Source organism: Diabrotica virgifera, chromosome 1, assembly GCF_917563875.1.
Source record: "Diabrotica virgifera virgifera chromosome 1, PGI_DIABVI_V3a".
NCBI classification, from domain to species: Eukaryota; Metazoa; Arthropoda; class Insecta; order Coleoptera; family Chrysomelidae; genus Diabrotica; species Diabrotica virgifera.
Window position 1 is genome coordinate 249,616,204 of NC_065443.1, and position 22,266 is coordinate 249,638,469.

Genomic DNA, 22,266 nt, shown 5'->3' on the forward strand with positions numbered 1-22,266 from the left:
TATTTCAAAAAAAATTCAAAAAAAGGTGCTTGAAATGTTGATTTCAAACCATGCCCCAACCCTTAACCAAAATTAGTAAAAATTTAAAAATTCAAACATGTTAAAGTAACAAATATTGCGGCCCTTGGTAATAGACCAAAATATTTTGTGGCCCTTACTAAAAGAAGTTTGCCCACCCCTGGTCTAGACAGGGTCTAGAAATATGTTCAGACTCGTTTTTGATTGCCACATGGATTGTATAGATAAGAATAAAAAATTATGGTGCAACGTAAGTGAGACTTAAATCGGCTCTATCTATAATTAGAGCTGGGCTAAGCTGGAGCTTAAGATTTGTTGGTGCCACCAGGCATAAATGAATCTACTAATATTTTTAAATGAATTAAATTGTAAAGCCTTCACTTTTAGTAACAATTAAGATGGAGTCTAAGAGTTGAAGATTGAACAGGTAAGGGCTTATTAAACTAATAAAAAAATAAAAAAGAAGTTGTAAATATTGAAAAACAATTAGAAGTCTTAGAATTTTTGTATATTATTTTAGTTTTGACGTCACTAATTAAATAAGAAGAATAATTAGTAAAAATACTGTATATTTTACCTGTTTTGATGAAATAACTGCCATGTTTTTCAAATTTGCTAATATAGTAAAAAAGCGATAAAGCACTAAAAATATTCACTTTTTTGAAACACTACTGGGTATCTTCTTCAAACTGCCTAAACTGTCTTCGCACCAACGAAATAATAATTATTACTTAAATAAAAAGAGTCCAGTTATCTCTCAAGTTGATTTTGAAATAGTACTGCCGCCTATAGTCCGGATTGGATTTATTGTTCAAAGCGTACTGGATGTTATCTTTTTTCAAAACACCAGCGAGTAGGTAGTATGATACAACTGGAAATTGCAATATGATACACAATTTTGGTTTCCCTTTTGGGAAACGAGAAGCTTTTTTGGACTTAATTACACCTTTAGAAGTGCAGAGATCAACGAAGAGACGTATATGGATGTTTCATAGATTATGAAAAGGTTTTCGACATGCTAAGCTAAGTGAAATATTACAAAAAGACGGAGTTAACAATCGAGATATACAAGTAATAAAAAATTTATATTGGATATATCAAAGAAAGTAAATAATGTAAATGTTGACAATACTTTGCAAGTACAAATTGCCAAATAGAACGCGAAGGTATTTTTTTCTACCTGCCACTACTACTTTTACAAAGCTGTCTAGAATACTTTTAAGCTTTTAGCAAGTAACCGGGGCAGGGGAACTGAACAATTACAATCAGGTATGCAGGTCACACTATAAAATTTGATGTGATAACTGAACTGAACTGGCTATTTCGCTGAAATGTGTCAGCGAAGGAGCGAAGTAGGAAGGAAAACGGATTTGAATAGAATATGAATAAGACCAAATTTAAGATTTTTAGCCTAAATCCACATTCTGATGCAATTTTATACCCCATGGATAACTAATTGAAAAAGTAATTTACGGCAGGAAACTAGAGCTAATTAGACACTAATAGAACAACTCCAGGAAATATTTTCAGATATGTTTTTGTTCAGTTCCTAGGTTTGTGGATACAATTTTATACACCAAGTAGCATTCGTTATATGGTAAGTATACTATTAGCGAATTATATAGTAAATTGTATGAAGTTCAGTGTATGAATATATTAGTAAATTGTATGAAATTAAACAGCCAGTATCATATAAATAAACATCTGATAGTATAAGTAAACAAATACTTTCTTTCAAACATTTTCTTTCAATTAAATGTACATTTTGGCATCCACTGTACCTCCTTGGAATTAAATCAATATTTTTCTCTTGTCAGATGTATTTCAAAATATAGTTTCGATACAAAAAGAATAACTTAAGCTACCAATATTTTTTAAAGAATTTAATTGCCAAAGCTTCACTTTGACTAATAATTAGAAGACTTAATTATTGTAAATATTGAAAAACAATTAAAATTCCTTAAATTTTTATATTGTAGTTTCTACGTAACTAATTGAACAAGAGGAAAAAGTAGTAAATATAATGTAGGTATATTTTACCTGTTTTGATGAAATAACTGCCATGTTTTTCAAAATTTGCTAATGGTAAAAAGCGATAAAACACTAAAAATAGTCACTTTTTTGATAACACTACTGGGTATCTTCTTCAAATTGCCTAAACTGTCTTCGCACCAACGAAACAATAATTACTTAAAGAAAAAGAGTCCGTTTATCTCTCAAGTTGATTTTGAAATAGTACTGCCGCCTAGTCAGGCTTGGATTTTATTGTTCAAAGCGTACTGGATGTTATCTTTTTTTTTAAACACCAGCGAGTAGATCGTGTGATGCAACTAGAAATAATAAGACGATACACAGTTTAGATTCCGTAACACCTTTGGGACATGAGAAGCTTTTTTGGACTTAATATACTCTTTCAGAAGTGCAGAGATCAACGAAAGGACATCTATGTATGTTTTATAGATATAGATATAGATTATAGATTGTGAAAACGTTTTCGACAAGCTAAATGAAATATTACAAAAAATTGTAGTTAATAATCGAGAGATACAAGTAATAAAAAATTTATATTGGACATTCTATCAAAGAAGGTAAATGTAAAAATCGAAGACAATAAATCGTAAAAATGACAATAGAACGCGAAGAAATGTAGGTATAGTCGGTTCGCTAAACTCAGACACAACTGGCTAGTGATTTTAGTAAGTAATTTTGCCAATTTGTTAAAATTGCCAAAAAAATAATTACGAAATAATTAATAATTACTAAATAGTTACTAATTTTGCCAATTTTGGCAAAATTGGCCAAAAACAAAAAAATTACGGACTAAAATCATTAGCCAGTTGTGTCTGAGTTTAGCGAACCGATTATAATAGGGCAGTCAATGAGGGTATGTGGCTCCGAATTCCATCCTACTATATCGATCTACGTGATTTTTTCACAGTAAGTAGGGAATAGCCCAAGAAACAAAGTCTACCCTATGCCGATGTGTGCTTTTGTCTTGGGGGCGGTTCCCACCCCTTCTCGGGGGTGGAAATTTTTTTTGCTTAAATAACTACGGAAGTTGCTAGAGAACCTAATACTAAGCAAAAACTGTTCTATAATTTTTTTTCGAAAACCCAATACTTTTTGAGTTATTCCTGGTTAAAAATTGACCATTTTCATTGAAACATAACACCTTTTCAAAGGGTTTTTGCGAATACCTTAAAAACTATGCATCTAACTAAAAAAAAAGAATGTGTGTGTACTTTGTACGCACGTAAGAAGTTATACTTCTATTATATGATTATATGATTATATGATTATAAACGAAATTAATATACTTTTTATTTATATTTTATTTAAATATTAAATTAATTTATACTTAATACTTCTCAAACATTTTTATTAAAACAGTGCCAAAAATTAAAATAATAAAAAAATAAAACACACACAAACACATTAAAAATGCCACAAATGATTTCTGAACATTAATTGTCGGAAAATTTTTTAACTAAATACGTATTTTCTGAAAATAAAATTATATAATAAATATACTTACAATCATAAAATGTATAAAAAAAAATAAAAAAATAAAAGTTTCTATTGGGATTCGAACCAACTTACCACGCGGCTGGTATTTGCGTTGTATTGGGATTCACCCGCATTAAAACTGCACCACAGAGACAGCTTGTCATTATGTGCGAAGATCGTCTAACTAAACAGATTAACCTTTTGACATTTTTAACTTATGTAAATCAAATTATTTTGATTTTGAATTGAAATGATTTAGAATTGAAAAAATACAACAAAACATAGGGTAAGAAGACAATATATTAGGTGAATATTGATAGAAATTTTGATGGTAATCAAATTATGTAAAAAAAAGTATTACATACTACTTATGTATTTTGGTAGGTTCAAGGTAGGTATCGGAGCCCGTATAACGACTAATAAATTTCGCAATCACTTGCGTCGTGCAAAGTGGCTATGTTCAAATATCATAACAAAATTTGATCAACTATTTATAAAACACTTACCAGTGAAAGATTCTTTAGCTTTGAATAAGCGAGATCTGCGGCACTCATACTAGGCACAGTTTGATGAGCTTTCACATTGGCATGCAACAATCATCTCTTCTATGTAAATAAGTCCAAAAATATAATATGACAACTATTTAAAAAGGCAGTATAACCATTAACTAACTTTTTGTTTGTTGTTTCTCTTCCTACAAATTTTAAAACGCAACAAGCATACATTATAACCAAACACAGTCCCACAGCTGTGCCACAGCTATGCCACAGCTGCCATATTGGATAATTTTTGTCATGTCATTTGAACATCCAATCAGAACAAAGTTATAATGCGCATGCGCCCGGTCGCTAGGTTTTCCCATATAAAATTTCACCGTCATTACGCCCGTAAAGAAGTATAACTTCAAAAACACATAAAACATTTTTGTAGCTTATACAATACCAAAGAGATTCTTTCCTTTATGAATCTTCTAGTTATAACACAAAAAGAGATAAGGTAAGAGAAGGAAACCTGATTTTCTTGGTGCATGCTCAAATCAGTGTATTTAACTTGAAATAACAGAGAAACGGTCGATTTTAGGTGTATAATGCTACCAATAACTTTTGTTGTGCTTGAAAATACCTTTAAAATAAGCAATATCAAATGTCGATTACATTCAAACTATGCGAAATAAACTGTAAAAAATTTGATGACTAACGTATTTTAAGAAAAAAATGAGAAGTATATTTAACCCCTCATCCACAAGAATTTAATTGCATCGTTTTCCTTCTACAATACATTTTACTATAGTGTTCTTTTTATGTTTAAAAAGTTGGTCGGGTTTGAAATGAATGGTTTTTGAAAAAAAATAAGATCAAATTATTGAGCGTATTTTTAAATTTTCTTAAAAATCTTCCTATTTCTCCATGTAACTCGAAAATGATAAGAGATGCCAAAAAAAAGATACCATACAAAAATGTAGGTTTCTTCTAGATAAACATTTTGATTTTATTTTTGTAACAGTATCTTTTATCATTTTCAAGTTACATGGAGGAAAAGGAAGATTTTTAAGAAAATTTAAATATGCGCTCTATAATTTGATCTTATTTTTTTCAAAAACCATTCATTTTAAACCCGCTCAACTTTTTGACCATAAAAATAACACTGTAGTAAAATGTATTGTAGAAGGAAAACGATGCATTTAAATTCTTGTGGATGAGGAATTAAATATACTTATCAATTTTTTTCTTAAAATTCGTTAGTCATCAATTTTTTGCAGCATATCTCGCTTAGTTTGAATGTAATCGACATTTAATATTGCTTATTTGAAAGGACTTTTCAAGCACAATAAAAGGTATTGGTAACATTATACACCTAAAATCGACCATTTCTCTGTTATTTCAAGTTGAATACACTGATTTGAGCATGCACCAAAAAAACAAACTCTTTTTACCTACCATATATCTTTTTGTGTTATATCTAGAAGATTGAAGAAGGAACGATTTTCTCTTTGTTTGTTTATGAGTCTGTAGGATAGAATTCGGAGGTAATAACCTGTTCTTGCTCTCATTGACTGCCCTATAAGTGACATCAGTAGTTTTTAATTGTGTCATTACGCTGACAAAATGTTTAACGAAGTTCTAGAAGAATAAGCTTGTGGCATAAAAGTAAACGGGGAACTGAGCAATAATATCAGATATGCAGGTGACACTATAATTTTTATGCGAAGTGGGAAGGAAAACGGGCCTAAACGTTAGCCTAAATCCACATTCTGATGCCAACTTATACCCCATGGACAACTAATTAAAAGAGTAATTTTTGAACCTATGCCTTTATTGAATTTAGGACAAGGGCAACCTGGTTATAAACATCAAAAGAATGAATATTCCAAACTGAGGAAGGAAAATAAAAACAGGTAATCGAGCAAAAACACGCATCAACCTTTGAAGGAAGAGAACACCAAATACAGCAAAAGCGCACTGATCCCTCGCATAATTGAAATCAAGAAAGATCAAAATGAATGGTTTTATACTCATGCCTTCGGGCTCCTACTAGCGTTTTACTTCGGGCTTCCTACTTCCCTAATGGAAAGTAATAACTTGTAATGTATTTACCTAAACTTCCTAATATATCGTATTTTTTGGCCTCGTCGCTTTAGAGACATTATTACATACTGACTGTCATAGTCAACTTTACTTTTATTTTTTTTTATTTTGTTATTAAAAAAAGAAACATATAATTTACGCCGGAAACTCTAAAGGCTAACAGGACATCTTCAGGAAATATTTTCAGACACGCTTTTGATGAGTTCTAGGAACTTTGTAGACACAATAATTATACTTCAAATGGCGCCATACAGAATACTAGGTATAAAAGATATTCAATAATGTAAATTGTATGAAATTAAACAGCCATTATCATATAAACATCTGATAGTATAAGTAAATAGTAAATATTATTAAATTAAATTTTTCTTCTCATGCATTTTGGCATCCGCTGTACCTCCTTTGAATTAAATTATTATTTTTCCCTTGTCAGATGTACCTACCTACTATCTCAAAATGTACTTCAATAAAAAAGAGTAAATAAATCTACTAATATTTTTAAAAGAATTAAATTGTATAGACTTCACTTGTAGTAAGAATTAGAATGGAGCCTAAGTTAGAAGATTGGACAGGTAAGGGCTTATTAATGTAATAAAAAGATCAAAAAGATATTGAAAATATTGAGAAACAATTAAAATTCCTTAAATTTTTATAAAATATTGTAGTTTTGACGTAACTAATTAAACAACAAGAAGAAGTGTATATTTTACCTGTTTTGATGAAATAACGGCCATGTTTTACAAATTTGCTAATGGTAAAAAGCGATAAAATACTAAAAATAGTCACTTTTTTGATAACACTACTGGGTATCTTCTTCAAACTGCCTAAACTGTCTTCGCACTAATGAAACAATTACTTAAATATAAATAGTCCGTTTATCTCTCAAGTTGATTTTGAAATAGTACTGCCGCCTATAGTCCGGCTTGGATTTATATTGTTCAAAGAGTACAGGATATTATCTTTTTTTTTTCAAAACACCAGCGAGTAGATCGTGTGATGCAACTGGAAATAATAAGACGATACACAGTTTACATTCCGTAACCCCTTTAGGACACGAGAAGCTTTTTTGGACTTAATATACTCTTTCAGAAGTGCAGAGATCAACGAAAGGACATCTACATATATGTAAGATTCATAGATTATAGATTGTGAAAACGTTTTCGAGAAGCCAAATGAAATATTACAAAAAATTGTAGTTGACAATCGAGAGATACAAGTAATAAAAAATTTATATTGAACATTCTATCAAAGAAGGTAAATGTAAAAGTCGACAGTTATGCAAGTAAAAAATGCCAAATAGAACGCGAAGAAATGTAGGTAAGTGACATCAGTACAATCAGTAGTTTTTAATTGTGTCATTACGCTGAAAAAATGTTTAACGAAGTTCTAGAAGAATAAGCTTGTGGCATAAAAGTAAACGGGGAACTGAGCAATAATATCAGATATGCAGGTGACACTATAATTTTATGCGATGACTGAACTAAACTGCCATTTCTCTGAAATGTGTCAGCGAAGTGGGAAGGAAAATGGGTCTGAATTTAATATGAAAAAGACCAAATTTATGATCGTTAGCCTAAATCCACATTCTGATGCCAACTAATTAAAAGAGTAATTTTTGGACCTATGCCTTTATTGAATTTAGGACAAGGGCAACCATCAAAGGAATGAATATTTCAAACTGAGGAAGGAAAATAAAAACAGGTAATCGAGAAAAAACAAGCATCAACCTTTGAAGGAAGAGAACACCAAATAGAGCAAAAGCGGGCTGATCTTTCGCATAATTCAAATCAAGAAAGATCAAAATATGAAAGGTTTATACTCATGCCTTCGGGCTACTAGGTACTGCCGTTTTACTTCGGGCTTCCTACTTCCTAATATGAGGAAAGTATTAACTTTTAAAGATATCCTATTTTTTGGCATCATCGCTTTAGAGACATTATTACATACTGACTGTCATAGTCAACTTTACTTTTATTTTTTTTTATTTTGTTATTAAAAAAATGGAACATATAATTTACGCCGGAAACTCTAAAGACTAACAGGACATCTTCAGGAAATATTTGCAGAAACGCTTTTGATTGAGTTCTAGGAACTTTGTAGATACAATAATTATACTTCAAGTGGCGCTATACAGCATACTAGGTATAAAAGATATTCAATAATGTAAATTGTATGAAATTAAACAGCCATTATCATATAAATAAACATCTTATAGTATAAGTAAATAATAAATATTATTAAATTAAATTTTTCTTCTCAAGCATTTTTGCATCCTCTGTACCTCATTTGAATTAAATTATTATTTTTCCCTTGTCAGATGTACCTACCTACCTCAAAATATACTTCAATATCAATAAAAAAGAGTAAATAAATCTACTAATATTTTTAAAATTAGAATGGAGCGTAAGTTAGAAGATTGGACAGGTAAGGGCTTATTAAACTAATAAAAAGATCAAAAAGATATTGAAAATATTGAAAAATAATTAAAATTCCTTGTTTTTATAAAATATTGTAGTTTTGACGTAACTAATTAAACAACAAGAAGAAGTGTATATTTTACCTGTTTTGATGAAATAACGGCCATGTTTTTCAAATTTGCTAATGGTAAAATACGATAAAACACTAAAAATAGTCACTTTTTTGATAACACTACTGGGTATCTTCTTCAAACTGCCTAAACTGTCTTCGCACTAACGAAACACGAAACAGTTACTTAAATATAAATAGTCCGTTTATCTCTCAAGTTGATTTTGAAATACATAGTACTACTGCCGATTTTGAATATAGTCCGGCTTGCTTGGATTTACATTGTTCAAAGCGTAAAGGATATTATCTTTCTTTTTCAAAACACCAGCGAGTAGATCGTGTGATGCAACTGGAAATAATAAAACGATACACAGTTTACATTCCGTAACCCCTTTGGGACACGAGAAGCTTTTTTGGACTTAATATACTCTTTCAGAAGTGCAGAGATCAACGAAAGGACATCTACATAATATGTAAGTTTCATAGATTATAGATTGTGAAAACGTTTTCGACAAGCTAAATGAAATATTACAAAAAATTGTAGTTGATAATCAAGAGATACAAGTAATAAAAAATTTATATTGGACATTCTATCAAAGAAGGTAAATGTAAAAGTCTACAATTATGCAAGTAAAAAGTGCCAAATAGAACGCGAAGAAATGTAGGTAAGTGAGATCAGTAGTTTTTAATTGTGTCATTACGCTGACAAAATGTTTAACGAAGTTCTAGAAGAATAAGCTTGTGGCATAAAATCCACATCCTGATGACAACTTATACCCCATGGACAACTAATTAAAAGAGTAATTTTTGGACCTATGCCTTTATTGAATTTAGGACAAGGGCAACCTGGTTATAACCATCAAAGGAATGAATATTCCAAACTGAGAAAGGAAAATAAAAACAGGTAATCGAGCAAAAACACGCAACAACCTTTGAAGGAAGTGAACACCAAATACAGCAAAAGCGTGCTGATCCCTCGCATAATTATTCAAATCAAGAAGGATCAAAATGAAAGGTTTATACTCATGCCTTCGGGCTACTACTGGCGTTATACTTCGGGCTTCCTACTTCCTAATATGAGGAAAGTAATAACTTTTAAAGATATCCTATTTTTGGCCTCATCGCTTTAGAGACATTATTACATACATATTTTTTTATTTTGTTATTAAAAAAATGAAACACATAATTTACGCCGGACACTCTAAAGACTAACAGAACATCTTCAGGAAATATTTTCAGACACGCTTTTGATCAGTTCTAGAAACTTTGTAGATACAATTAGTTCAGAGAAATAAGGAAAAAAAATATCCTGTTGGTGACACATCCCCCTCCAGGCCGAAACCAAATTTTTTGAGTAGTATGGACATCTATATTAATAACCTATATGTTTCCTGCAGCCGATTTTGATGATATACATAGTTATAAACAAATGAAGATCAAAAAACGGTAAATTTTCGCTTTTTTGGTCTATAACCAAAAAGTTAAGTATTTTAAACAAATTTGAGAGCGAGAAACTCATAAATCATATAAAAAGCTTCAACATGGCGTTCGCTGAATATGTCTATCCTTATTGGTTGCTTATAAAATTGCAAAATAAATCATAAATTTTGAGTTTTTATAAATATTCATAACCTATGTAAAAATTAACTTAGAACGTTCTTATTACACGGAATGCTGAGACTTCTGGTGCTTAAATTATACCCTAAATTTCAAAGTAATTGGTCAAATAGTTTAAAAGATATTTAATTTGTTTATCCCAAATTAATTTTTTTTGCAATGCTATAAGTCAGAAAATGATGAAGTTACACTAATACTTTGGATAGTTTATGAAAGAAGAAGATTTATACTATTAATTTAAAAAAAATGAAAAAAAAATAATTGTAAATACTGCAAAATTATTTTGCAAAAACATGTGAATTAAAAAAAGGGGGGGCTAATTTCGTCCCTAATTGCCCTAGGACAATTGTTTTTCTTTCTAAATGTGTATATAAATGCATTCTTTCCAAATATGAAAAAATAATTTTTCTACAGGTAACGGTTAAAAAGTTATTCTAATTGTTTATAAGTACCTAAGCAAAAAATCGACGTGTTTTTACAAAATAATGTTACACTGTTTAAAATTACTTTTGTCATTTTTTTTAATTAAGTCAATAGTATAAATGTTCTTCTTCCATAAACTGTCAGAAGTCTTACTGTAACCTGATAATTTTCTGACCTTAAGGGCCGGTTGTTCGAAAGCTAATCAAAAATGGAATCAACTGATCATTATCAAATATTTAATTACTGTCACCAACTGTCAATGTCAACTTTGTTTGGGTTGCTGAAAACATAATTGATTACAATTATGAGATTTATTAATCAATTATGTTCATAACTGTTATGTTAATTAATAATTAATCAATCAATTATGTTAATTATCATAATGATAATTAACATAATTGATTACAATCAACTGATTGACGTACGAATGAGGGGTGTTGTTATTTGATGGTTGTTAAGGGAACTTAATTATAATCAACTTCTTGATTAGCGTTCGAACAACCGGCCCATAGTGTTGCAAAAAAAATGAATTTGGGATAAACAAATTAAATAACTTCTAAACTATTTGACCAATTGCTTTGAAATTTAAAATATAAAATAAGCACCAGAAGTCTCAGCAATTCGTGTAATAAGAAGGTTCTAAGTTAATTTTTACATAAGTTATGAATATTTATAAAAACTCAAAATGTATGGTTTATTTTTCCCTTTTCTGAGCAACCAATAAGGATAGACATATTCAGCGAACGCCATATTGAAATTTTTTAGACGATTTATGAGTTTCTTACTCTCAAATTTGTTTAAAATGCTTAACTTTTTGGTTATAGACGAAAAAAACGAAAATTAACCGGTTTTTGATCTTCATTTGGTTATAACTATGTACATCATCAAAATCGGCTGCAGGAAACATATAGGTTATTAATATAGATGTCCATACTACTCAAAGAATTTGGTTTCGGCCTGGAGGGGGATGTGTCACGAGAAAAATCTTATTTCTCTGGACTAAATAATTATACTTCAAGTGGCGATATACAGCATACTAGGTATAAAAGATATTCAATAATGTAAATTGTATGAAATTAAACAGCCATTATCATATAAATAAACATCTGATAGTATAAGTAAATAATAAATATTATTAAATTAAATTTTTCTTCTCATGCATTTTGGCATCCGCTGTACCTCCTTTGAATTAAATTATTATTTTTCCCTTGTCAGATGTACCTACCTACTATCTCAAAATATACTTCAATAAAAAAGAGTAAATAAATCTACTAATATTTTTAAAAGAATTAAATTGTATAGACCACTTCTAGTAAGAATTAGAATGGAGCCTAAGTTAGAAGATTGGACAGGTAAGGGCTTATTAATGTAATGAAAAGATCAAAAAGATATTGAACATATTAAGAAACAATTAAAATTCCTTAAATTTTTATAAAATATTGTAGTTTTGACGTAACTAATTAAACAACAAGAAGAAGTGCATATTTTACCTGTTTTGATGAAATAACGGCCATGTTTTACAAATTTGCTAATGGTAAAAAGAGATAAAACACTAAAAATAGTCACTTTTTTGATAACACTACTTAGTATCTTCTTCAAACTGCCTTAACTGTCTTCGCACCAACGAAACAATTACTTAAATATAAATAGTCCGTTTATCTCTCAAGTTGATTTTGAAATAGTACTGCCGCCTATAGTCCGGCTTGGATTTACATTGTTCAAAGAGTACAGGATGTTATCTTTTTTTTTTTCAAAACACCAGCGAGTAGATCGTGTGATGCAACTGGAAATAATAAGACGATACACAGTTTACATTCCGTAACCCCTTTGGGACACGAGAAGCTTTTTTGGACTTAATATCTTCTTCTTCTTTAAGTACCGTGCCCAAATTTTTAGGCGTGGGTAGCTTCCATAACAATTTGCCGATATCGTTCTCGATCTTGTGCGGCATGTAACAATTGATCTGCTGATAAGCCAGTCCATTGACGAAGGTTTCGGAGCCATGAATATTTCTTTCGACCAATTCCTCTTTTTCCGTCGATCTTTCCATTGAGTATTAACTGCAGCATCCTGTATCTGCTACCTCTCATTATATGCCCCAGATATTCAAGTTTTCTCTTTTTTATCATCTTCATTAAGTCACCTTCGCCTTGACCTACTCTGTTTAAGACTTCTCTGTTTGAAATGCGTTGAACCCAAGATATTCTGAGCATTCTACGATACGACCACATCTCAAAGGCTTCTAATTTGTTCATCATGTTAACCTTCATGATCCAGGTTTCACATCCATATAGTAATACAGGATACACATAACATTTTAGGAATTGATTCTTAGTTGTAAGTTCAGCTGAGAGTTGCTCAGAATAGATCTAAGTTTCATAAATGCTCCTCTTGCAATTTCTATACGAGTTTTAATTTCTTCATCCGGATTTAGTGTCTCGTTTATCCAACATCCTAGGTATTTAAAATGGTTAACTTTTGTTATTGATTCATCATTGACAATTAGTTGCATAGGGCCGACGTCTTGTTTACTAACCACAAGTAACTTTGTCTTTGTTGCATTTATGTTAAGTCCGTTATTGGAGCATTCTCTAGTGACTCGATCTATAAGGAATTGAAGATCTTCGATATTTTCAGCCATGATCGCGGTGTCGTCTGCATATCTGATGTTGTTAATAGTTTCTCCCCCGATTCGAACTCCACATTGTCCTTCCAAGGCTTCATTAAAAATTATTTCTGAGTATACGTTAAACAAAGTTGGGGATAACACACAACCCTGTCTGACACCTCTTTGAATGCAAATTTTGTCTGTTTCTTTGCCGTCTACCAGAATAGAAGCTTCTTGATTCCAATATAGATGTTGTAAAAGTCTCAGATCTTTATCGTCTATTCCAATCATTTCTAGATATTCAAACAACCTATTATGTTGAACTCTATCAAACGCCTTCTCAAAATCTATAAAGCAGACGTAAATTGGTTTCTGTACCATGATCGTTGAAGTAATGTTAACATTGAGAACAAAGCTTCCCTTGTTCCCAATCCTTCTCTGAAACCGAATTGTTTATTTCCCATTGTCTCTTCACATTTCTGCTTGATTCTATTAAGAATTATCTTAAGAAGTAGCTTGAGAGAGTGGCTCATGAGACTAATTAGTCCAAAGTCTTTACATGATGATGTATTAGGCTTTTTTGGGAGTGGAATAAATGTAGACTCTAACCATATCTGTGGCATCATGCCAGTCTCGTATATATGGTTGTAAATGTTTGTTAGTTGTGAGACATTGTCGTCATCCAGAAGTTTGAGCCAGTCTGATGGTATTTGGTCAGGGCCTGGAGATTTCCCATTTTTGCTCTGTTTGATGGCTTTCTCTACTTCCGCTTTTAAAATACTAGGACCAGTATTCTTATACTTTGTGGTGTTAAGTGGTGGCCTCGTATCCAGGAAGAGCTCTTTTATATAGTTAGTCCATTCTTCCTTTTTTTCATCCAAGTCGAGAATTATTTTACCTTTGGAGTTTCTCATAAAGTGAGGAGTTCTTTTTCTCTGAGTGTAGGTAATTTCTTTAAGCTTTTTATGTATATTAAACTCGTCATGTTTTCTTTGTAGCTCTTCCATTTCACGACATCTTTGTTCCATCCAGTCCTCTTTTGCTCGCTTAACCTCGTATCTTATTTGTCGATATATCTCTCTATACCGAATCTTGTCTTTGTTTTTCCAATTTCTTCTTTGTTGAATAAGGTCTAGTATTTTATCGGTCATCCAATCCTTTTTCTTTATTGGGTCTTTTTCTGGTTTCAAAACTTCGTTTGCTATGGTGACCATGGCGGAATTCATGATATCTAGATTTTGACCGATATTTTCTTGTCCAGATCTTTCTGTTTTTTAATCTCACGAGTTATCTTATTTCCGAACTCATCTTAATATACTCTTTCAGAAGTGCAGAGATCAACGAAAGGACATCTACATATTATGTAAGTTTCATAGATTATAGATTGTGAAAACGTTTTCGACAAGCCAAATGAAATATTACAAAAAATTGTAGTTGACAATCGAAAGATACAAGTAATAAAAAATTTATATTGGACATTCTATCAAAGAAGGTAAATGTAAAAGTCGACAATTATGCAAGTAAAAAATGCCAAATAGAACGCGAAGAAATGTAGGTAAGTGACATCAGTACAATCAGTAGTTTTTAATTGTGTCATTACGCTGACAAAATGTTTAACCAAGTTTTAGAAGAATAAGCTTGTGGCATAAAAGTAAACGGGGAACTGAGCAATAATATCAGATATGCAGGTGACACTATAATTTTATGCGATGACTGAATTAAACTGCCGTTTCTCTGAAATGTGTCAGCGAAGTGGGAAGGAAAATGGGTCTGAATTTAATATGAAAAAGACCAAATTTATGATCGTTAGCCTAAATCCACATTCTGATGCCAACTAATTAAAAGAATAATTTTTGTACCTATGCTTTTATTGAATTTAGGACAAGGGCAACCTGATTATAAACATCAAAGGAATGAATATTCCAAACTGAGAAAGGAAAATAAAAACAGGTAATTGAGCAAAAACACGCAACAACCTTTGAAGGAAGTGAACACCAAATACAGCAAAAGCGGGCTAATCCCTCGCATAATTCAAATCAAGAAAGATCAAAATGAAAGGTTTATACTCATGCCTTCGCTCTACTACTGACTTGTTACTTCCTACTTCCTAATATGAAGAAAGTGATAACTTTTAAAGATATCCTATTTTTTGGCCTCATCGCTTTAGAGACATTATTACATACTGTCATAGTCAACTTTACTTTTATTTTTTTTATTTTGTTATTAAAAAAATGAAACATATAATTTACGCCGGAAACTCTAAAGACTAACAGGACATCTTCAGGAACGCTTTTGATTTAGTTCTAGGAACTTTGTAGATACAATAATTATACTTCAAGTGGCGCTATACAGCATACTAGGTATAAAAGATATTCAATAATGTAAATTGTATGAAATTAAACAGCCATTATCATATAAATAAACATCTGATAGTATAAGTAAATAATAAATATTATTAAATTAAATTTTTCTTCTCAAGCATTTTGGCATCCGCTGTACCTCATTTGAATTAAATTATTATTTTTCCCTTGTCAGATGTACCTACCTCAAAATATACTTCAATAAAAAAGAGTAAATAAATCTACATACTAATATTTTTAAAATTAGAATGGAGCGTAAGTTACAAGATTGGACAGGTAAGGGCTTATTAAACTAATAAAAAGATCAAAAAGATATTGAAAATATTGAAAAATAATTAAAATTCCTTAAATTTTTATAAAATATTGTAGTTTTGACGTAACTAATTAAACAACAAGAAGAAGTGTATATTTTACCTGTTTTGATGAAATAACGGCCATGTTTTTCAAATTTGCTAATGGTAAAATACGATAAAACACTAAAAATAGTCACTTTTTTGATAACACTACTGGGTATCTTCTTCAAACTGCCTAAACTGTCTTCGCACTAACGAAACAATTACTTAAATAAAAAGAGTCCGTTTATCACTCAAGTTGATTTTGAAATAGTACTACTGCCGATTTTGAATATAGTCCGGCTTGGATTTACATTGTTCAAAGCGTACAGGATATTATCTTTTTTTTTTCAAAACACCAGCGAGTAGATCGTGTGATGCAACTGGAAATAATAAGACGATACACAGTTTACATTCCGTAACCCCTTTGGGACACGAGAAGCTTTTTTGGACATAATATACTCTTTCAGAAGTGCCGAGATCAACGAAAGGACATCTACATATGTAAGTTTCATAGATTATAGATTGTGAAAACGTTTTCGACAAGCTAAATGAAATATTACAAAAAATTGTAGTTGATCATCAAGAGATACAAGTAATAAAAAATTTATATTGGACATTCTATCAAAGAAGGTAAATGTAAAAGTCGACAATTATGCAAGTAAAAAATGCCAAATAGAACGCGAAGAAATGTAGGTAAGTGAGATCAGTAGTTTTTAATTGTGTTATTACGCTGACAAAATGTTTAACGAAGTTCTAGAAGAATAAGCTTGTGGCATAAAAGTAAACGGGGAACTGACCAATAATATCAGATATGCAGGTGACACTATAATTTTATGCGATGACTGAAATGAACTGCCATTTCTCTGAAATATGTCAGCGAAGTGGGAAGGAAAACGGGTCTGAATTTAATATGAAAAAGACCAAATTTATGATCGTTAGCCTAAATCCACATTCTGATGCCAACTTATACCCCATGGACAACTAATTAACAGAGTAATTTTTGGACCTATGCCTTTATTGAATTTAGGAACAAGAGCAACCTGGTTATAAACATCAAAAGAATGAATATTCCAAACTGAGGAAGGAAAATAAAAACAGGTAATCGAGCAAAAACACGCAACAACCTTTGAAGGAAGTGAACACCAAATACAGCAAAAGCGGGCTGATCCCTCGCATAATTCAAATCAAGAAGGATCAAAATGAAAGGTTTATACTCATGCCTTCGGGCTACTACTGACTTGTTACTTCCTACTTCCTAATATGAAGAAAGTAATAACTTTTAAAGATATCCTATTTTTTGGCATCATCGCTTTAGAGACATTATTACATACTGACTGTCATAGTCAACTTTACTTTTATTTTTTTTTATTTTGTTATTAAAAAAATGGAACATATAATTTACGCCGGAAACTCTAAAGACTAACAGGACATCTTCAGGAAATATTTGCAGAAACGCTTTTGATTGAGTTCTAGGAACTTTGTAGATACAATAATTATACTTCAAGTGGCGCTATACAGCATACTAGGTATAAAAGATATTCAATAATGTAAATTGTATGAAATTAAACAGCCATTATCATATAAATAAACATCTTATAGTATAAGTAAATAATAAATATTATTAAATTAAATTTTTCTTCTCAAGCATTTTGGCATCCGCTGTACCTCATTTGAATTAAATTATTATTTTTCCCTTATCAGATGTACCTACCTACCTCAAAATATACTTCAATATCAATAAAAAAGAGTAAATAAATCTACTAGTATTTTTAAAATTAGAATGGAGCGTAAGTTAGAAGATTGGACAGGTAAGGGCTTATTAAACTAATAAAAAGATCAAAAAGATATTGAAAATATTGAAAAATAATTAAAATTTTTTAAGTTTTTATAAAATATTGTAGTTTTGACGTAACTAATTAAACAACAAAAAGAAGTGTATCTTTTACCTGTTTTGATGAAATAACGGCCATGTTTTTCAAATTTGCTAATGGTAAAATACGATAAAACACTAAAAATAGTCACTTTTTTGATAACACTACTTAGTATCTTCTTCAAACTGCCTAAACTGTCTTCGCACCAACGAAACAATTACTTAAGTAAAAATAGTCCGTTTATCTCTCAAGTTGATTTTGAAATAGTACTGCCGCCTATAGTCCGGCTTGGATTTATATAGATATTGTTCAAAGCGTACTGGATGTTATCTTTTTTTTTCAAAACACCAGCGAGTAGATCGTGTGATGCAACTGGAAATGGTAAAAGCTCGAGGACGTAGAATAGCAATCGTAAGTATTGGTATTGTTATTCGGGCTTGAGTTTATTTCGATGTGAAACTGTTTAATGTTGAAATATGATAATGGGGGATCACGACCTTTCCGATACATTATCCTTATCGTCGTTAAGGAGTATCTCGCACCGCAGGTCTTTGCTTTGCTATTATTCTCAGTAGGAACAAGAAATGTCACACCATTTAATACTAATTTGGTTTTTATTGGCGTTCTTTTAGTTAATCAGTTCTGGGAACTATGTGTAGTTAGCAGGCACGTATTGCATGTTATGACAGAATTATATTAATATAGAAACACAGCTTCTATTCTCTATCATGTTTTGCTAATATTGATTTATCTCCATTGCTAAACATTTTTTTCTTCTTGTATTGAGACCGTTTTATTTATCCTGTCATGGCATCACTAATTTAAAAATCGATGGAATCTTTTTTCTTTTTGCTGATGATACCAGTATCACTTGGAGCAACTCTTCATGCAACTATAACTTCTTATCTTCTTACGATAAAAACCTGGTCTGACTCTAATTTACTCTCCTTTAACGTGGATAAGACAGTAGCATTATCCTATAAAGGTGCTCTTCAACTCCTGCTTGTGAATAACAGCCAAAACTCTACCGTTGAATCTGTAGAATTTCTTGGTATTCTTTTTAGACAGCCACCTCAAATGGTCCCTTCATATCCATTTGTTAAGTAAGAAACTCGCCTCAGCCTGCTATGCTATACGATCTGTTTCAAAGGAACTCTTCTAAAGAAACTCTTCTAAAGGAACTCTTCTATTGAGCATCTTCTAAAATAACAAATTTTTCTTTGTTCGAGTCTCAGCTTCGATATGGTCTTTACTCTGGGCTAATTAGCAAAATTCATCGAAAAGTTATTTACCAGCAATTTTATTGCTGGAATGGAATTATAAGATCCTATATATTAATAATATAGGTATGCAAAGTCCGCAGATAGTGTGCTACTTTTTTTATAAACAAAATGGCGCCGACAAATCGTATTTTTTTCAATTATTGCTCTATAACTCCGAAGATTTTAACTTTACAACAAAAACACCCAAATAAAAATTCACCGCAATTAAATTTTGCGTGGAGATCTGTTTTTCACGAATTGCTTCGACGAAAATTTTCTTCGGAAAATGCGGGTTTTCCTAATAGACCAGGGCGCATCTGTAAAAATATTAGTACATTTGGACGTTGAGAGGTGACTCAAATTTTTTTGCAGAAATTGCTTGAAAATAAATCAAATAATAATATTTGAGTTATCCTCCCTCTCAAAAAGGTCCGGAACATTGTTTAAATAATCAAAATGTCAAAAAATTAAGGAAAAATTCGATTTTTTTCTTGGTTTTTTGATTATAACTTTAAAAGTATTCATTTCCGAGAAAAGTTGTACTAACCTAAAAGTTGCGTAATTAAATTTCCTACAATATAGAATTGGTTAAAAATTTAAGAAATAGTCACCCTTGTTGCAAAATAGCAATAATTGTGAAAAAACATACAAAAACAAGTATTCGCATTTTACGTTTTTCAACCATTTATGCTACACTTAGGACCTTCATATTTCACACTGAAAAATTTTATGATACAGTAAAACAATACTGTAAATTTCATCAAGATCGGTTCAATAGATTTTGCAAAATAAATTTTGCAATCCAGCTTTCGTAAAAAAATGCATTTTTTCAAAATGTTACAGGACTGAAAATAAAGCAGATAGCAAGTTGAAAATTTTTTTGCATATAGAAGTGCACTGTACCTTTCATTTTCAATTTTGCAAAATTAAAATCGCTTAACACCACGGCGTCAGGAATTTTTTTAAATAAACATTAATTATTGGTGCTACGCGCAGGACAGCGGATAGGTTGCTATGATTGGGCATTCCAATGACCTTTGATAATGATTGATACATTTTAATTTTTATGACATTTCGATATAAATAAATAAATTTGTTTATTGCAAAATAAAAACACATACTCTATCCTTTGAAATAACACTTTTATTAGCAAAAACTTTCTTTGTTCATATATTTTAACTTAAATAATAAAAGTTTATTATTTTTAAACATATGCAATTGTTTAAACAATATTTCACAAACAATAATAAAATTAGTTTGATTTTTGTGGAATTAAAAAATTAAAATACAACAAAATATAGAGTAAGAAAATAATATATTAGATAAAGATTGGAAGAAATTTTGGGGGAAATCAACCTGTGTGAATCGAACACCGCTGTCCTGCGCGTAGCACCAAAAATTATTGTTTATTTCAAAAATTTTCTGACGCCGTGGTAATTAATCGATTTTAATTTTGAAAATTGCAAATGAAAGATACAGTACACTTCTATAAGCAAAAAAAAATTCAACTTGCTATCTGCTTTATTTTCAGTCCTGTAACATTTTGAAAAAATGAATTTTTTTTGCGAAAGCTGTATTGCAAAATTTATTTTGCAAAATCTATTGAACCGATCTTAATGTTTACAGTATTGTTTTACTGTATCATAAAGTTTTTCTGGGTGAAATATGAAGGTCCTAAGTGTAGCATAAATGGTTGAAAAATGTAAAATGCGAATACTTGTTTTTGTATGGTTTTTTCGCAATTATTGCTATTTTGCAACTAGGGTGACCATTTTTTAAAGTTTTAACCAATTCTATGTTGTAGTAAATTGAATTAAGCAACTTTTATGTCAGTACAACTTTTCTCGGAAATGAATACTTTTAAAGTTATAATCAAAAAACGAAGGAAAAAGTCGAATTTTTCCTCCAATTCTTGACATTTTGATTATTTAAACAATGTTCCGGACCTTTTTGAGAGGGAGGATAACTCAAATATTATTATTTGATTTATTTTCAAGCAATTTCTGCAAAAAAATTTGAGTCACCTCTCAACGTCCATCTCAAAACAGATCCGCCCTGGACTATAACAAAAACTCTAATTTTCAAATAAAGTTTTAGGTAAGTAATTATTAATTAATAATTAAATAACTTAGTGACATCAAAGCTTTCTTGGTATAGATTGTAATTCCAGAAGCCGGTGAAAATTAAACGAATATTTTAGCAACAATTGAATTGTTAATTAACAATTTACGATCGCAATAATAACCAAAATAATAATGATACATTGATCAAACTTATAAAGATTATAAAGATGAGATGCTTATTTAATATTTTATCGACAAAATATAAATTTTTCTTTTTTTTTGCATAATCTTTAAATTTTGAAAAAAAAAATAGCTATAATACGCTGGTCTAATTAGTAAAGTACAAAGAAAGGTTATTTACCAGCAATTTTATTGCTGGAATCGAATTATAAGATCCTATATATTATTAATATAGGTATGCAAAGTCCGCAGATAGTGTCCTACTTTTTTTATAAACAAAATGGCGCCGACAAATCGTATTTTTTTCAATTATTGCTCTATAACTCCGAAGATTTTAGCTTTACACCAAAAATACTCAAATAAAAATTCACCCCAATTTAATTCTACATAGTGGCAAATTTTTCCCGATTTGCTCCGACGAAAATTTTCCTTGGAAAATGTGTGTTTTCCCAACAAAATCTCGAATTTTCAAATAAATTTTTTGGGCCAGTAATTATTAATCAATAATTATATAGCTTGGTGAAATAAACGCTTTCTTGGTATAGATTATAAATTCAGAAGCCGGTGAAAATGAAACGAATATTTTAGCAACAATTCAATTATTAATGAACAATTTACAGTCGCAATAACAACCAAAATAATCATGAGACATTGATCAAACTTAGAAAGATTAGAAAGGTGTGATGCCTATTTAATATTTTGTCGACAAAATATAAATTTTTTCATTTTTTTGCATAATCTTCGAATGTTAAAAAAATTGTTATAAACAAATTAACATTTCTCAGAAATTGTTTATTATATTCTAATTTTAAAAATACTTAAAATGCGTATTTCATAGGTCTTGAAAATTAATGCTTTAAAAAATTTTTACAACCATTTGCAAAAAAGTTATGAAACAGCAAAGTAAATAT

General features: G+C 30.5%; 1 protein-coding gene across 7 annotated transcripts in view; it reads right to left on the reverse strand.

Moving 5' to 3' along the window:
• LOC114329566 (branched-chain-amino-acid aminotransferase, cytosolic) overlaps positions 1-18,273 on the reverse strand; it is a 201,529-nt gene extending 183,256 nt beyond the window's left edge. The window contains exons 1-2 of one of the 7 annotated variants that reach the window (XM_050648477.1): positions 18,040-18,271; positions 8,671-8,784 (exon numbers count right to left, since the gene is read on the reverse strand). In XM_050648477.1, coding sequence (XP_050504434.1) covers positions 8,671-8,694 — 24 coding nt within the window. In that variant the 5' untranslated portion in view covers positions 8,695-8,784; positions 18,040-18,271. Of the gene's footprint in view, positions 1-595; positions 670-2,058; positions 2,156-6,820; positions 6,975-8,670; positions 8,785-12,166; positions 12,325-16,058; positions 16,173-17,925 lie in introns of those variants that run through there. The other 6 variants (XM_050648478.1, XM_050648471.1, XM_050648486.1 and 3 more) reach the window with 6 other exon arrangements.
• Positions 18,274-22,266: the final 3,993 nt, after the last annotated feature.